We start from the raw sequence: 16407 nt of genomic DNA, 5'->3' as shown, positions 1-16407 counted from the left end.
TCTACTGTATTGTGGGCCAAGAAGAAACATGTTATTTTAAAAATTAACAAGTAGAGATAAGATTTGTTCAGTTAGTCCTATTTATATTCTGTTGTGTGTGAGGGAGAGGTGTGTGTGTGTGTCTGTGTGAATTGTGTTTGTGGAACACATTTTTGTGAGTACACATGCATTTGGGTGTATGTGTGTACAAGAGCTGGAGGTTGATGTTGTGTGTCTTTCTGAATTCTCTCCACTTTGTTTACTAAGGCAGGGTCTCTGACTGAACCCAGAACACACACATTCGGCTAATCTAGGTAGCCAGCTTGTCCTTGGGAATCCGTCTCTCCCAAAGTGCTGAGATTACAGTCGGATCCCCATGCCTGCCTACCTGCCTTCCTGTGGGTGGGTCGGGGGATCTGACCCCCAGGCCCCTCTTGCATGGGAGACACTTTCTTTATCCACTGAGCCACCCCTTGGCCACTCTTGTTTTCTTTTCTGATACATGACCTTCAGTGTTGGTCATGCTTCATATGCCCAACGTTAGAGAAGTCGTCTTACCATCAGAATGCAGAGAGGAGGAGAGGATGGAAGATGGAGGCCCAGTAAAGCAGTGTCTTTGCTCACTGTAGTGGGCGCTCATAAGGGTATGTGGGGAATATAGAAGCGTGTTTTAACCTAGCCTAGGAATGTCAGGATGTATGTGGGCAATAAAGCCAGGAGCAGCAAGCTTTGCTAAATCTTCTCTTCCTGCCTTTGTGTGTGCTTTCAGTATTTCAAGGGAACTATAGGATTACAGCCTGGAGACTCAGCTCTCTTCATCAACGGACTTCATATTGATTTAGACACCCAGGATATCTTCAGGTATGGATAATACAGTTTCTCTCTCTCTCTCTCTCTCTCTCTCTCTCTCTCTCTCTCTCTCTCTCTCGTTTTATAGCTGACATGTTCAGGTTCATGTTTCTCCTCGATGTGGCCTGAGGGAAGGCTCATTGCTCGTGATGCTTGCAGGAGGTGGGCCCATGCTCTGATGGGGGCAGCATGATCCTTTCCGTGCTGTGGACCAGGGCATGTGCTGCAAGGGTGGAGTGTTTTTAAGGGTGAATCCTTGGAGGTGTAGTCACTTGATGTGGACCTCTGGCCTCTTCCCTCACGTGCTTTCATTCGCAAACATGTAAATTACATATACACACATATGTACTGCACACAATATGAAGTATAAATAAAGACCCATGAAATGTCTCAGCAGCTGATGTCATGTGCAAGCCTGAGAGCTGTGTTCAATCCCTGGAATCCATGTATAGGTGGAAGGAGAGAACTGAATCCACACACATGCAGACACAGTCACACACATCTTACACACAGTACATGCAATAATTAGTAAAAAAAAAAAGTACATTTATTAAAACAAAACCTGTGGCATAGGGCTAGGAGATGGCTTAATCAGAGAAATGCTTGGGCCTGAGATCCGACATAAAATCTAGGTTTTGTGGCACACACCATGACCCTACTGCCAGGGAGGTGGAGACGGGATCCATGGGGTTCTGACCAGCTGTCTTGACGGATCAGTCAACTCCAGATCAGTCACAGACTCTACTTTAAAAATACAGTGGCGAGCAATGAAAATCCCAACATTGACTGCTGGCCTCCAAGCTCATATACAGGAGAACACACATGAACATAAGCATGTATACATACTCACATACAATGCAGTATAAAAGGAGGGCTATTTCATTACTTATACAGAGGTAATTAAGTTTATACTGAGAGATGATCTGCACATCCGCTGAGAATTTAAATGAGCAGTACCAGGAAAGCTGCCTCTGTCCTGTGTCCTCTGGTCAGGTGAAACGAGGGAAGAGCTCCATCTGTGTGTGTGTGTGTGTGTGTGTGTGTGTGTGTGTGTGTGTGTGGGTTGAATGTTGTGAATTTAATCCAGGGCCTCATATGCTAGGCAAGTCCTCTGCCCTTAACTAGACCCTTTGTTTTTCTGGCAGTCTGTTTGATACTCTGAGAAATGAAGCCCGGGTAATGGAGGGTCTACATAGACTAGGAATAGAAGGCCTTTCTCTACATAATATTTTGAAGCTCAACATCCAGCCGTCTGAGACTGACTACGCAGTAGACATCAGGAGTCCTGCTATTTCCGTGAGTTTTCATTTAGAGTGGGCTGAGGCATTCTGGTCTCTTTACAGCTTTTTAATTTGTGTTTTATCAAAGATATACAAGTGCTTATTATGTGAGATTATCTCTGTCATAAGATGTGAGATTATCTCTGTCATAAGATGGGCATGTGCTTTCCTGTCTGTCTGTCTGTCTGCCTGTCTGTCTGTCTGTCTTTCTCTGGGTTTAAAGGCATGCACTACCATTCTGGACAGAGATCAGTTTTTACATGCCTTAAAGAGTTGTCTTCCAACCACTGTGAGAAGTATTCTTTCCAGGACTGGAGAGATGCTCAGCAGTTAAAACACTGCTCTAGCTGAGGACCTGAGTCCACATCTGGTGGTTCACAGTCACAGGTGACTTCAGCTCTTTTTCTGTATTGCATTATATTCACAGGATTCACATGAACATCTCGGGAAATGCACGTTCTTCCAATTGTGTCTCAGTTTTCTGTGACTCTGTGACATGTGTAATTTAAAACTATTAGTCCAGCTTTTATTTCCAGTTAGTAGCCTTATTTAAAAGGCCCTTATTATCTGCTGTGTGATCTCTGTCATCTGTAAAAAGAATGAGGGGATGGTGGCTCTTTGTCTTCTCCCCATGGTTTCTGTCTGCATTTATTTTGGAGGCATTTTGTGGAAAGAGAAATGCTATACTGTACACCAGGCACGCCAATCCTGCATCTCTCCAGCCTCATGAATCCCAGGACAGCCACTACTGCAGCTCAGTGTATGCATAGATGTTAGCTTTCGGGCTGCCTGTGTGTACACTCCTTGTCTGCATTCTGTCTTGGTCATTGAGCCATTGCATATTCTGACGTATATGGTTTGATTTCTGACAAATAGGTTTTGCTTATAAAGGATAAAGAAAATAACATACCACGGAGATTAATGGCCATGTGGCCCATCACCATGCTTACTAAGATATCACTCTGTGGGGGCTGGGGATTTAGCTCAGTGGTAGAGCTCTTACCTAGGAAGCGCAAGGCCCTGGGTTCGGTCCCCAGCTCCCAAGAACCCAAAAAAAAAAAAAAAAAAACAAACCAAAAAAACACCCTTTCCTCCCCAGCTTGCTTTGGTCATGGTGCTTCATCTCAGCAACAGAAGCCAAAACTAAAACACCTCTGAATATCTTAAATGTTCAGCTGTAAGAGCAGAAATGATGCTATTTTTTAAAAGAGAAGTTAAATCTTAAAAACTAAAGCAATAGGAACCCTCATTCAACATTAGTGTCTGGAGCTCTCAGTTTAGTCTCATCAACCTAATAAAACTGAAGACCTTTCAAACCATCAAGTACTCTAGCTCTGATGAATTACACCATCCTCACCAAGTCTTAAAAGAAAAAGCTTGTTAAATAAAAGCTTGTTAAATTTGCTTGATTTGTTTTGTTTTTTTGAGACAGGGTCTCACTATGTAGCTTTGCCTGGCCTGGAACTCACTGTGCAGGCCAGGATGGACTCAAACTCACAGAGATCTACTTGCCTCTGCCTCCTGAGAGCCCTCCTGAGAGCCGGGATCAAGGGCGTGGGCTTCCATACCCAGCAATATGAATAATTTAAAACCATTATTAAAATGTTCTTAATTACCCGACTTAAAAAGACTTTAATTGTTACTTGCTACATGCTGGGCCCTTGCCATTTATAAAGAGAGTGTGAAGAGCGGAGCCCTAAGAGATGGTTACAAAAATAAAATTGGGGTTACGGAATGAGACACCAACAGATGCACCAGACTGTGAAAATACTTTTAAAACACTTAAAAAGAAATAAAGGTATAAAATTAGAGGTAGAAGGATGCACCCCAGCCTCAGGAAGGAAGGAAGGCGCTGCCTGCAGGGAGAAAAGGCGTAACTAGGAAGGAGCTGAGAGAGAGCTTCAACTGAAAGAGCTTCCCTCCAAAAAGTAGCAATGATTCCACAAAGTGATATCTTTTTTTTTCCTTTTTTTCGGAGCTGGGGACCGAACCCAGGGCCTTGCGCTTCCTAGGTAAGCGCTCTACCACTGAGCTAAATCCCCAGCCCCAGGAAAGGGTGTATTTATTTGGCTTATACTTCTCTAACATTGTTCATCACTGAAGGAAGTCAGGACAGGAACTCACACAGGGCAGGAACCTGGAGGCAGGAGCTGATGCAGAGGCCATGGACAGATGCTGCTTACTGGCTTGGTCCCCATGGCTCACTCAGCCCCTCTTACAGAAGCCAGGCCCACCAGCCCAGGGATGGCCACACCCACAATGGGATGGACCCTCCACCATTAATCACTAATTAAGAAAATGCCCTACTGCTGGATCTAATGGAGGCATTTTCTCAATTGAGATCCTGTCCTTTCAGATAACTCTACCTTGTGTCAAGTTGACCTAAGACTAGCCAGCACAGAAAGCATATGGTAATAGTCTCTTCACCAGCCATCTTTCCTCTCAGAGGTGGCAAGCAGGATTGCTGTGTGTCCTTCCAGAGTACTCTGCTCACACAAGCAGGAGCACGTCTTTGCATTTCCCTGGCTCTCCCTCATCCACAGCGCAGGCACTTATTGTCTCTGTGCTTTCCTTTCTGCCTCCTGCTGTTATAGACACTGCCAGGTGGACTCTCTGGGACCTTCCTTTACATGTGAGCAGTCAGCTGGGATCCATACCTGGATGTGGAGTACTTAGTGGTTCTAGTCAGGTCTTATGAGTGCTGCCGACATCACTCTGCCCTGAGTGTTCCTGTGTGCTCTGTATTTTTGCCCAGTCTTAGGCATTGACAAACTGTTTACTTTTTCCATTTTAATGAATGAAGTTTCCTTGTGTATCTGTTTACGTTTCACAAACTGTGATGCTGTCTGTGTTGTGTTTACTGGTCACTTAGGATTCCTATGTAGACTTACTCTGCTTACTCTTGTCTCACTTCCTGTGGACTTCTTTATTTTTTAATTGTATTTATTGCCAGTGGTCTTTAGTTGCTTGTTTTGGTTGTAAATAAGTACACCCGTTCATGGCTGTGTTGCAGTTACTCATGTTTCTATTCAATCTTTGTGTATTTGAGAATAGTGTTGCCTTGTATGCTCGTGTATTTTCTGGAGACAAGGTTTTATTTAGCTCTGGTTGGCGTCAGTCTCTGTGGTCATGACAGATGATGGTCGAATGCCTGATTCTCTTGTCTCTACCTCCCAAGTGCTGGCATTAAAGGCATGTGCCACCTTGTCTTGTCTAGTGTGATTCTTAAAGTCTCATTAGTTATCGTTTTTCCTCAGTGACTAATGTGTATCCTGTTGTGTGGTTTGTTTTTTTCTCATTCAAGTGGGTCAACAACCTAGAGGTTGATAGCCGATATAACTCATGGCCTTCAAGTTTACAAGAGTTACTTCGCCCCACGTTTCCTGGCGTTATACGGCAGATCAGAAAGAACCTACATAACATGGTAAGTAGAGTCCTTGCCACTGTCCCATGTCGGCCACCCGGTAGCTGCCGTCCTGTAACTGTCGTTCCTTGCTGTCTCTTCCATCACACGTAGCATGTTCACACTTCTCTGTTTCTGTGCACAGTGTTTACACACAAAGGGCTTTGGGATATGCTCATGTCTCACCAGTGTGACAGCTCGTGTTGCTGTGTGACACACGCACCTGCACCTCATCCGTAACTGAAGCTTACACTGGACCACTCACCAAAGTCTCATATTTTAAAACGTTGTTTTTCTAGAGCAGTTTTAGGTTTAGAGATGTGTTAGAAGTTTAAGACAACTTTTATTTTTTATTTTTATTTTTATTTATTTATTTTTTTTGGTTCTTTTTTTCGGAGCTGGGGACCGAACCCAGACAACTTTTATTTTTTACTCAAAAGATCTGTGACTGCTCTTCTTTGTCATGTATTTGAGTGTATGTTAATACGCTTCACTTTATTTCAAGTTACAACTCAGACAAAAGATTAAAAGAGCTCAATAGAGTTTTTTATCTTAATCCTCAGGAAAAAAAGCTAGTGGGCTATGTGAGATTGTATTTGAGACATGAACGCACCAGTTTAAGTAGGGCGTTCTAGTTGGCTTCCTATTGCTGTGACAAACTTCATGACCAAAAACAACCGGGAAGGAAAGAGTGTGTCCCCTCTTACAGCTTATAGTTCACTGTGAACAAAAGTCAGGCCAGGGACTCAAGGCAGCACCTGAAGCAGAGACCATGAGGGCACTTCTTGCTGCCTTGTTCTCCATGACTTTCTGATACAATCCGGGACCACCTGCACAGGGGTAGCCTGACCCATAGTGGGCCAGGCTCTCTCACATCAATCATAAACCAAGAAAATGCCCCCACAGATTTTCCTACAGGTCAGTCTGATGGAGGCATTTATTTTAATTGCGGGTCCCTCTTCCCAAATTTCTGTACTGTGTGTCATGTTGACACAACAGTTACCACAGTTGGCCTGTCATCAACTTTACACACAAACACATCACTACTAAACCATCAGCTTGGCTTTCTGGTCTGATCCCAAGATGTTATGTTAATATTAATATCACAATATTAAACATAGCATATCATTGGAAGTCCCAGTCTTTAAAATTGCTAACATTTAATTTCTTTAAAATATCTTTCTAAATGTCCAGAGTCTCTCCAATAGTAAGCTCCTGTAAAATAAAGAGTAGATTATGTGCTTTCTTGATTCAAGGCAAGAACCAATCACAATTTCATTAAAGCAAACCTAAAATTCCACAGCATACATGTAGTTCTTGATATCTTAGTTCTTGGTATCTCAGACCTACCCATGATCCTCTGGATTCCAAGGGGCCGAGTCAGTGCCACTTCCCAGCTCTGCATCTGCAGCACATGCAGCTTGTTAGTGGCACAGGTCAGTCCTCCACAGCTGCCACGTTCTTGGTGCTTGTCTACTCTCCACATCTTTGTGTTGGGGTCTCGGGGACCTGGGCTGCATCTTCGCCAACAGCCTACCCTGGGCTCTCTTTGGGGCTGCTGACCTTGGCACATGGTGACTCCTTGAATTCTGGGGTCTCTACTGCAGCTGAGGCTCCCCTTGCCCTCTCATGGAGTTGCCACTCTTCAGGTGGCCTTCAGGACCTCTTCATACCTTCAACAACTGTACATCACCCAGTTTGGCTGCCAGCATGAAAGGCAGCATTGCCCCACTCTGGACTACAACTTCTGTGTGCTGACCCTGAGGACATTTTCCAAGCTCCCATAATGGTTCATTAAAGTCTGAGCACTAATGAGTTTTTCAACCCAAACACTTACACAGTCCTCCCTAAAACAACATGGTCAGGTTTGTCACAGCAGTAGACCATTGTCTGGTACCAGTTTCTGTCCTATTTGCTGTTATGTTAATAAACACCATGACCAAAGCCAACTTAGGGAGAAAAGTTTTGTTTCCTCTTACAGCTTAAAGTCCTCGTGCAAGGAAGTCAGGTCAGGAGCCTGGAGACAGAACTGAAGGAGAAGCTTGTTCACTTTGCTTTGTTCCACAACCCAGCCTAGTGCCTAGGGATGACGTCACCCACAATGTGCTGGGCCCTCCTACATCAACCATTAATCAAGAAAATGCACCAGAGGCTTGCCCACAGACCAGTCTGTTGGAGGCTTTTTCCAATTAAGGGTCGTTCTTCCCAAGTAATCCTAGCTGTGACAAGTTGACAAAACCAACCAACATACAGGGTCACTTAGAGGAGCCCCGGCAACTTCCCAGTGGCTGTCTATGTAAGAAAAAGTCTCCCTTCCCCACCAGCCGTTAACTGTTTCTAGCCCCTCAGGTAGAGGCAGGGCCTCTGAAGCTCTAATATCTTAATTCCTCACATTTAGTAGTTGAGTTCAGCTGCTAATTAAACCTTCTTACCTTTCTCCCCGCTTATCCCATGGTTCCCTGTGTGAGAAAGATTGGGAAGGAAGGTTCCTAGCTGATCGCTCCCCATCATTTCTGTGTCTCTTCCCTCTTCCTCCTGTGGAAGAGAGAGAGGCAGAGGAGCCATGGTTGCCTTGAAGCAATCTTCTGTACTTCTCTCTCCCCCTTTTAATTTTTTTTAAAGATTTATTTATTTATTATATATAAGTAAGTACACTGTAGCTGTGTTCAGACACACCAGAAGAGGGCATCGGATCCCATTACAGATGGTTGTGAGCCACCATGTGGTGGTGGGATTTGAACTCAGGACCTCTGGAAGAGCAGTCAGTGCTCTTAACCACTGAGCCATCTCTCCAGCCCACCCTTTTTAATTTTTTATGCATGTATTTATTTATCCCGAGTGTGAATGCGTGCAGGCCTGCACGGGCCACAGTGTGTATGTAAGTCAGAGGACCGTCTGCTGATGGATCTACTTTGTGGACCCAGAGATGGAACTTGTGGGAATTGGTGACACACAACTCATAGCCAGTCTCCTCAACTCCCAGTGCTACAGCCCTTTAATGCAATTCCTCATGCTGTGGTCATCCCAACCATAAAATAACCGTAGTTTTGCTACTGTAGTGGATCATAATGGAAATATGTGTATTTTCCTATGGTCTTAGATGACCCCTGTGAAAAGCTCATTTGATGCCCAAGAGTTCTTGACCCACAGGTTGAGAACCACTGCACTAAGCCATCTTGCTAGTCCTGTGATTTTCTCAGTCTTCAGACTACCCTTCTTTCAAAACTCAGACTCTCTTTATTACCACATGAATGAATTTTTATTCTTTGATTTAATTTTTTTTTTTATTTTAGGTAATAGTCAGTGTGTCTCAGGCTGCTCTTAGCTCATTATACAGTGGAGGTAACTTTAAACTTGAGATCCCTATTTCTACCTCCCAGGTGCTAGGATTACAGAGTGCAGCACCAAGCCTGGTTTTGTGGAGTGCTGGAGGTTGACTTCAGAGCCTCTTGTCCACTTGGTGAACATTCCACCAAATGATTCACAGCCCCATTCCAGAGACTTCACTGTGAGGATGTGCACGACCATCATCTCAGGGCGCCTTAGACACACACAACTGAAAGGCAGGCTCTGAGTTCCACGGTGGGAGAACTGACAACACTGACATTCGGTGGTTATTGTAGAGCAGGTACCAGGAGGCTGGAAGGAACACCAGTGTTGTCCATGAGAAGGAATCACATGTCCTCCCACTACCACGTCCTTTGCAGGTTGTGGGTGGCAGCTGCTGTTTTTATTTGTAACCCCCTTATATATGGTTTGGTGGTATTTTGAGAAAGATTTGTTTCACGGGTGACAGTTTATGTCATTCCTATTGGCCCAGGAATACTTGAATGCCAGTTCATGGGTTCTTTTTGTTTTCCTGCTGACAGGTTTTCATTGTTGATCCTGTTCATGAGACCACGGCAGAGCTGGTTAGCATAGCCGAGATGTTCCTCAGCAATCATATACCACTAAGGTAACATTGGGGTGTCTAGCTGAGCTTTGGGTTGTTACTTGGTCCATTAAGCTGTAGTATAATTAATAGTCGGATTTACTAATGGCAGTTTTATCTTCTTCGTGGTGAGACGCCTATGTCTTCTGGGACCGAGAATTTAATTCCAAATGCACAGAAGCTTACCGCCATTGAATTATTAACAACTGGCTGTGTAAAAATAGTTTGTGGTCCTCACTTGCTTCCTATTGGAAGGGAGTGTTCCCAGATGCATGCCCACATAGCGAGGATCGTATGTAGTGCTTTGCTGGGGGCCTTCGTTAGGTTTTCAAGAACTAAGTGCTTTAGAATGTTAAGTGGCCGTCTGTCCACACAGACAGATGCTTCTACGGTAGCCTAATTGGCAGGTCCACCAACTGGGCACCAGATAGCTGGGTTTTCCTTGTTCTTTTCATAGACAATAATATATGACAATATCTATAAATACATATAATATATAAGCAATACATATGTGTGTTAAGATATTTTCACTTACAATCGATAATCTTATAATTTTACAAGTTGATAAAATTTCAGGTTTTTTTTTTTTTTTTTTTCCTTCTTCTTTGAAGACAGGGAACTGGAAGTCACTGTATACACGAGGCTGGCTTTAAACTCAGAGATCCACTTGCCTCTGCCTCCCAAGTGCTGGGCTTGAATGAGTGTGCCTCTATACCAGCTAAAACTTAAGTTCCTAAAAATGAAGAAATGAGGTGTTGGCGAGATGGCTTGGTGGTTAAGAGCACCTGCTGATCTTCCAGAGGATCTGAGTTCAAGTCCCAGTACCCATGTCAGGTGGCTCTCTTCTGCCTGAACTCCAGCAGGAGGCTGGGGTGGGACTCCCCCTGCCTGGTCTTGCACCCACCACCACATATACCTGGCATACACTCACTCATAAGACACACATGCCCAGGTAAATAATAAAGTAAGAGTTCAGATTCTGTTTTCCAAAGTGAAGAATCTAAGGGACAGCAGAGCTCCTGGTAAACCAACATTGCAAAGTGTTCACTGCTCAGTCCTGACTGAATGGTAGCAGGCTTGTATGATTGCTCTGTCTGTCCTGTTTGTTATAGTGGCTATAAGATGTGTTTGATCGAGCGCTGTAGGAAGCATGGAGCTCTGTGGGAAGGGTCCGGGTTCCCCAGGGCGTTGAAGGAAAGGAGGATTATCAAGATCAGAGAGAGAGGAGAGGCTTGAGTGCACTGAGTTCTCATTAAATTTAAACAGCACCTGGCAAATGGGGAAGTCACAGCCATAGCTGTGCTGTGTTTAAGGGGATCTGAGGACACGTGAGCTGGTCCTCACATGGGACACTAACTGAACTTTGTGTGTTGTGGTGCGGGTCAGGAAGATTACTGATGTAGGCAAAGAAGGCACTTGAGCATTGAAGGGGAGCCTGGGAGATAGGCTGGCATTCGACTCCTGGTGAGGGCGATTTGATCCCGCCACGTGGATTGACATAAGCTGTGGAAAGGAGGCGGGTGTCCGAGGGACTCCCTAGGTTACCCAGGTCCAATGGGGAGGACCAGGAGACACAAAAGCCTGGGTGGAAATGGGAAGTGGATTTAGTCATAAGGAGACATGGGCTCTGGTGATGTGAACTGGTTACCTGGTATGCCTGCCTACATAAACATGATTAGGCCGGTTTTTCTGATTACATGGTTTCTGTCATGAGCATAGTCTTGAAAAGTAAAAGTTAACCTAAAACAAATCTCTGTGTACACATGTACATGTGGGCACACACCACTAGGTAACCAGTACTAACTTTCCTTTGATAGGATCTTACCATGTAGAGCATGCTGACATAGAACTCAGTGATATCCTCCTGCCTCTGCTCCCAAGTGCTGATTATACAGGCCTGTGCCACCACATCAGGCCACTGTTAACAGCTAGTATTTGATAAATATGTTCACAATTTTTACATTTCCGTACTTAATATGTCACTGTCCTTTGCTCATAATGACCCCATCACTTTCCTGTGTCTCTCTTTTTACCTCCTGCTTGTCTCTTCCCCTGCTCTTGCCTCCGTTATCCTCATGTATGTGTGTGTCTTCTTGTTTGGGTTGCTCTTGCTGTGATAAAACACCGTGACCCAGAGCTCCTTGTAGAAGAAAGGCTTTCTTCTGGTTTTACACTCCATCACAGGAAGCTAAGAGACCGTGTAGGAATGCTTCTTTTTTAAAAGATTTTTTTTTTTAAAGATTTATTTTAGTTATATGAGTACACTGTTGCTGTCTTCAGACACACCAGAAGAGGGCATCCAATCCCATTACAGATGGTCGTGAGTCACCATGTGGTTGCTGGGATTTGAACTCAGGACCTCTGGAAGAGCAGTCGGTGCTCTTAACTACTGAACCATCTCTCCAGCCCGTAGGAATGCTTCTTACTGGTGTGCTTTTATGGTTTGCTCAGCTAGCCCACTTGTCTAGTCAGACACCACCCAGAGTGGGTTGGGCCCTTCTGAATCAATCAACAATGAAGAAAAGTCATACAAATCTGACTACAGTCCAACCTGGCAGGCAGTTCCTCAGCTGAGGCTCCCACTTCCTAGTCATGTCAGATTGACAACCAAGATTAGCCATGTCTAATACATATATGTTCTCTTATGCCCTCCTACCCCTGTGTTTATAAATTTGATTGTGTGTGTGGTGTGTGTGTGTGTGTGTTATATAATCACACAATGAAATATTACCCAGTGATTAAAAGAAATTAGGAGAGTGGGTTTCGTGGCACATTCCTTTAATTCCAGCATTTGGGAGGTAGAGCCAGGTGGAGCTCTGTGAGTTTGAAGCCAGCTGGTCTGCAGAGAGTTCCAGGACAGCCAGGACTATACAGTCAGACTCTGTCTCAAAATCAACAACCACCAAAAAAAAAAAAAGAAGCCCCACTAGCTGTGTCTGCTGACACAGGATTATATTCCCAACACTTGGAAGGCACAGACAGCAGAATCCTGAGTTTAGACCAGCCTAGACTTCGCAGTGTGGTCAGTATAGGTTACCCATATTCTGTCTCAGAGAATAAGTAAATAAGTAAAACCATAAGTACTACCAAATAAGTAAAACCAAGTCATGTTGATTAAATAGCTGTGGGTTGGCTCAGTGGTAGAATGGTTTATGTGAGTGAGACTCTGGGCTTAACAAATGTATGTTGACTGATCTATGGCCATTAAGTAAACTATCATACTGTGGTTCATTTTTGCTATTGCTTGTGCTATGGAGTTGGACAGAAGTACCGTATCAACTATTTACATTATAATGTCTTACTAACTAGAACTCCTATGCCTCCTGTTTGCCCTTCCCTCCATTAACTTGAACCTTTGGACACTACTGACTTCTTAATTATCATCATAGTCTTTTATCCTTTTCAGAATGTCATATATCCTGTATACATGTATACTGTATACTGTGTATACTATGCAGCTTTTTTTTTTTTTTTTTTTTTTTTTGGTTCTTTTTTTTGGAGTTGGGGACTGAACCCAGGACCTTGCGCTTCCTAGTCAAGTGCTCTACCACTGAGCTAAATCCCCAACCCCACTAGGTAATATTTCAGTGTGTGTGTGTGTGTGTGTGTGTGTGTGTGTGTGTGTGTGTGTATGATTTATTATACTACAGATTGTTTATCCTTCACCTTTGAAGGCCCTTGCTTTAGTCTACTTTCTATTGCTGTGATAAATAAACACCATGCCATGGCAGAAGCAACTTGGGGTTTATTTCACTTTACAGTTTCCAGTCCATCAAGAAAGGGAAGTCAGGGCAGGAACTCTGGGCAGGAACCCGAGACAGGGACTGAGAAAAACCATGGAGAAATCCTGGAGTCTTGCTCAGCCTGCTTTCTTTTTTTTTTTTTTTTTTTTTTTTTTTCCGGAGCTGAGGACCAAACCCAGGGCCTTGCACTTGCTAGGCAAGCACTCTACCACTGAGCTAAATCCCCAACCCCGCTCAGCCTGCTTTCTTACACAATCAGATGACCCACCAAGGGGTGGCGCTGCTTGCAGTGGTCTAGGCCCTCCGTATCAATCAAGAATCCAGGCAATGCCCCATAGACATGCTCACAGCACAGTCTGATGGGAGTAATTCCTCAGCGAAATCCTCTCCTCTAGGTGTAACTAGGTTTCTGGGAAGTTGATAAAACCACTACCCTCCTGATGTTCAGGTTAACACACAGACATGTCACTATTAGGTCAGAACCTTTCTCTTTGTCCTCAAGGTCTCATGTTAGTATTAATATCACACTATAAAACAGCCTAACTTTTAAAAATGACAGTCTTTGAAAATTGTGTTACTTACAAAATCAATCTCAGTGTTTTCTATGCCGTGTGTGTGTGTGTGTGTGTGTGTGTGTGTGTGTGTGTGTGTTATTTTCTTTTGGGGGGAGTTTTCAAGGGTGGAGGGTGGGTATGAGGGTTTGGGCAGATGAGGGGGACTGTGGTGCATGACATGAAACTCAATAAAGACTCAATAAAGAGTTAAAACCAAGTTCAGTCTCAGGATCTAGAGAGATGTGTCAGCAGCTAAGACCTTACCCTGCCCTGCCAAAGGATCAAGTGTGATTGCCAGCATTGCACACAGCCCAGCCCACTGCCCAGGGAACCCAACACCCCCAGTCTCTGCAGACACCTGCACTCTTGTGCATATGTCGACACACAGACACACATACATACACGTAATTAAAAATAAATACTTTAAAAAATTCATTCACTTTAGAACATCTAACATCTCTTTAAAAATCCAAACTCCCTCAACTGTGAGCTTCTGTGAAATAAAAAATAAAGAACATATTTCTTATTCCAAGAAGGAAGAACCAGGGAACAGTTACAGTCAGATCAAAATAAAACTAAAATCCAACAATGTAAGTAGCTCAGTCAGTAACTTACTCAGGACTTGTGATTTTCTGGGCTCCAGAGGACTTGGTAGCCCCACCTCTTCATGCCTGCCATTTACAGCAACTAGATTCAGGTGAGCTTCCTTCTTGCTGTCTCTGGGGGTCATCCTCAGACCTGACACCTCTAATAAGCTGGAGTCTCTACTGCAGCTGTCGGCGCACCTTTTAAAAAAGAAAACCAAAAACTTTTTATTGATTCTCTGAGAGTTTCACACTATGCACCCCGGTCCCATTCCTCTTACACATCCTCTTATAACCTTCCTTTGTCCTTGCCACCTCCCCCCAAATAACACACACACACACACACACACACACACACACACACACACACACACACACACACACACAGCATAGAAAAACATCTCATCGTGGAAACTGTAGTGTGTCATAGTGTGTCCCACACAGTATATCCTCTGTCCACATATCTTCACTTGCAAATATTCATTGCAATGAGTCATTGGTCTGGTTCAAGATCTCTGACTTCTGTAATACCATCAATATTGGGAGTCATCAGGACTCCTCCTAGTTATTCTGCTATTGCCATGTGTCATGGAGATCCTGAAGCTTTGGATCAGCTGTCCCTTTCATGAATCCCATCTGTTTGCAGATGGTATAGATGTTGGGCCTGTGTGGTGGCTGAGCTGGTCAGCCTGCTGGCTCTCCCTTATCTGGACCACCAGGGTGAGCTCTTCCAGCTCTGTTCCAGCCAGCCACCCAATGCCACCATCAGCAGGAGATAGGGTCAACTCTCCGGCCCTCAGGTCCAGATCACCTGCACCCATACCTCCAGAGCCAGCTCCACTGTGCTGTCCAGTCAAGGTGCGGAGCAAACTCTCCCAAGTGCTGTAGCCTGTGAAGGGCTGGGCCAGCTCTCCTGCTCTCACACCCTGGGGCTGGCACATTCATGACTTCTCCAGCAGGGCCAGCTCCTCTGTGCTGCCCAGCTGAGGTGCAGGGCCTGCTCTCCTGAGTGTTACCGCCAGCTCACCTGCTTTTGTGACCTTGGAGTCAGCTCTCCTTACTGTCTCTGGGGGTGAGGGGGTATGGACATGATCCATGCCACTCCTTGGCAGACAATTGGTACGGTTCCTCTTCCTGTGCTCTCTCCCTTGGGGCCAGCTCACCACTCCTCCCCACCCACAGGGCCAGCTCTACTGTGCTGCCCAGCTGAGGTGTAGGGCGAAGGTGTACCTTTTTTTGGTGGCCTCTCCTAACCTCTCAGGGACTGTGACTTTACCACAGGGTTCCAAGTCTCGCCTCTGCATTACCACATTAGTTCTGAGGTCTCCATTGCAACTAAGGCTGCACCTTCACCTTGGCCTTTTAGCTTCTCACAGTGCCAAAGACTCAGCTTTTTTATAATCTCGTTAGCACCGGACTCTCCACTGCGCTTGAGGCTATACCTTCACCAGGAGACTCTCCTGGCCTCTCCCTGCATAAGGTCTCAGCTACCTTACATGACTGTCCATACCGTCAAAACCAGTGCCACGTGTGAGACTTACACATCATCATGTTTGGTTGTGAGGTTGACATACAGCCTTGGTCCTCTCTGTACCGAAGCTTCCGTATGCTGATTCTTCAGGAACTTTGAAGACCTTACCTCAGTGATGCTGGTCTCTTATTAACCACAGCTGGTCTTTCAGCATCAGCTAACCAACATCAGTTGTCTCAGAAAAGCCGAAGTTTCACTTCAGTAGTTCTGGTCTCTTTGTTAATCACAGCTGATTCTTTCGCTGACCAGAAACCACATAGTCTTCATTTAACAATATTTGAATGAATAGTCTTGTCACAAGCCCAGGCATTTCTCTGGCTTGTCTTATCTTCCAAGCTTTCACAGAATAGCCCACGAAACTTTGAACACTCAATGGCCTTTCCAGCTTAAGAGTTCTAAACCCTTCCACAGTTCTCCGCTAATCAGCACGGCCATCTGCCACAGCAGTGCCCAGCGGTCCTGGTGCTAGTTCCTGTTTTAGTTTGCTTCCTGTTGCTGTGATAAACACCATGCCAAAAGCAACTTGGGGGATATTTCATCCTATAGCTCATAG

At 44.7% G+C, this 16407-nt stretch overlaps 1 protein-coding gene across 2 annotated transcripts in view; it reads left to right on the top strand.

The window, feature by feature from the left end:
- Uggt1 (UDP-glucose glycoprotein glucosyltransferase 1) overlaps positions 1–16407 on the top strand; it is a 113328-nt gene that overhangs the window by 43721 nt on the left and 53200 nt on the right. For both annotated transcript variants that reach the window (XM_006244735.5, NM_133596.2), the window contains exons 12-15: positions 749–840; positions 1974–2124; positions 5413–5532; positions 9381–9466. In XM_006244735.5, the coding sequence (XP_006244797.1) occupies positions 749–840; positions 1974–2124; positions 5413–5532; positions 9381–9466 (449 nt within the window). The remainder of the gene's footprint in view (positions 1–748; positions 841–1973; positions 2125–5412; positions 5533–9380; positions 9467–16407) is intronic.

The sequence above is a fragment of the Rattus norvegicus genome, chromosome 9, assembly GCF_036323735.1.
Source record: "Rattus norvegicus strain BN/NHsdMcwi chromosome 9, GRCr8, whole genome shotgun sequence".
NCBI classification, from domain to species: domain Eukaryota; kingdom Metazoa; phylum Chordata; class Mammalia; order Rodentia; family Muridae; genus Rattus; species Rattus norvegicus.
Note: the sequence above shows the minus strand (reverse complement) of the source record. Positions and strands in the feature narration are given on the sequence as shown.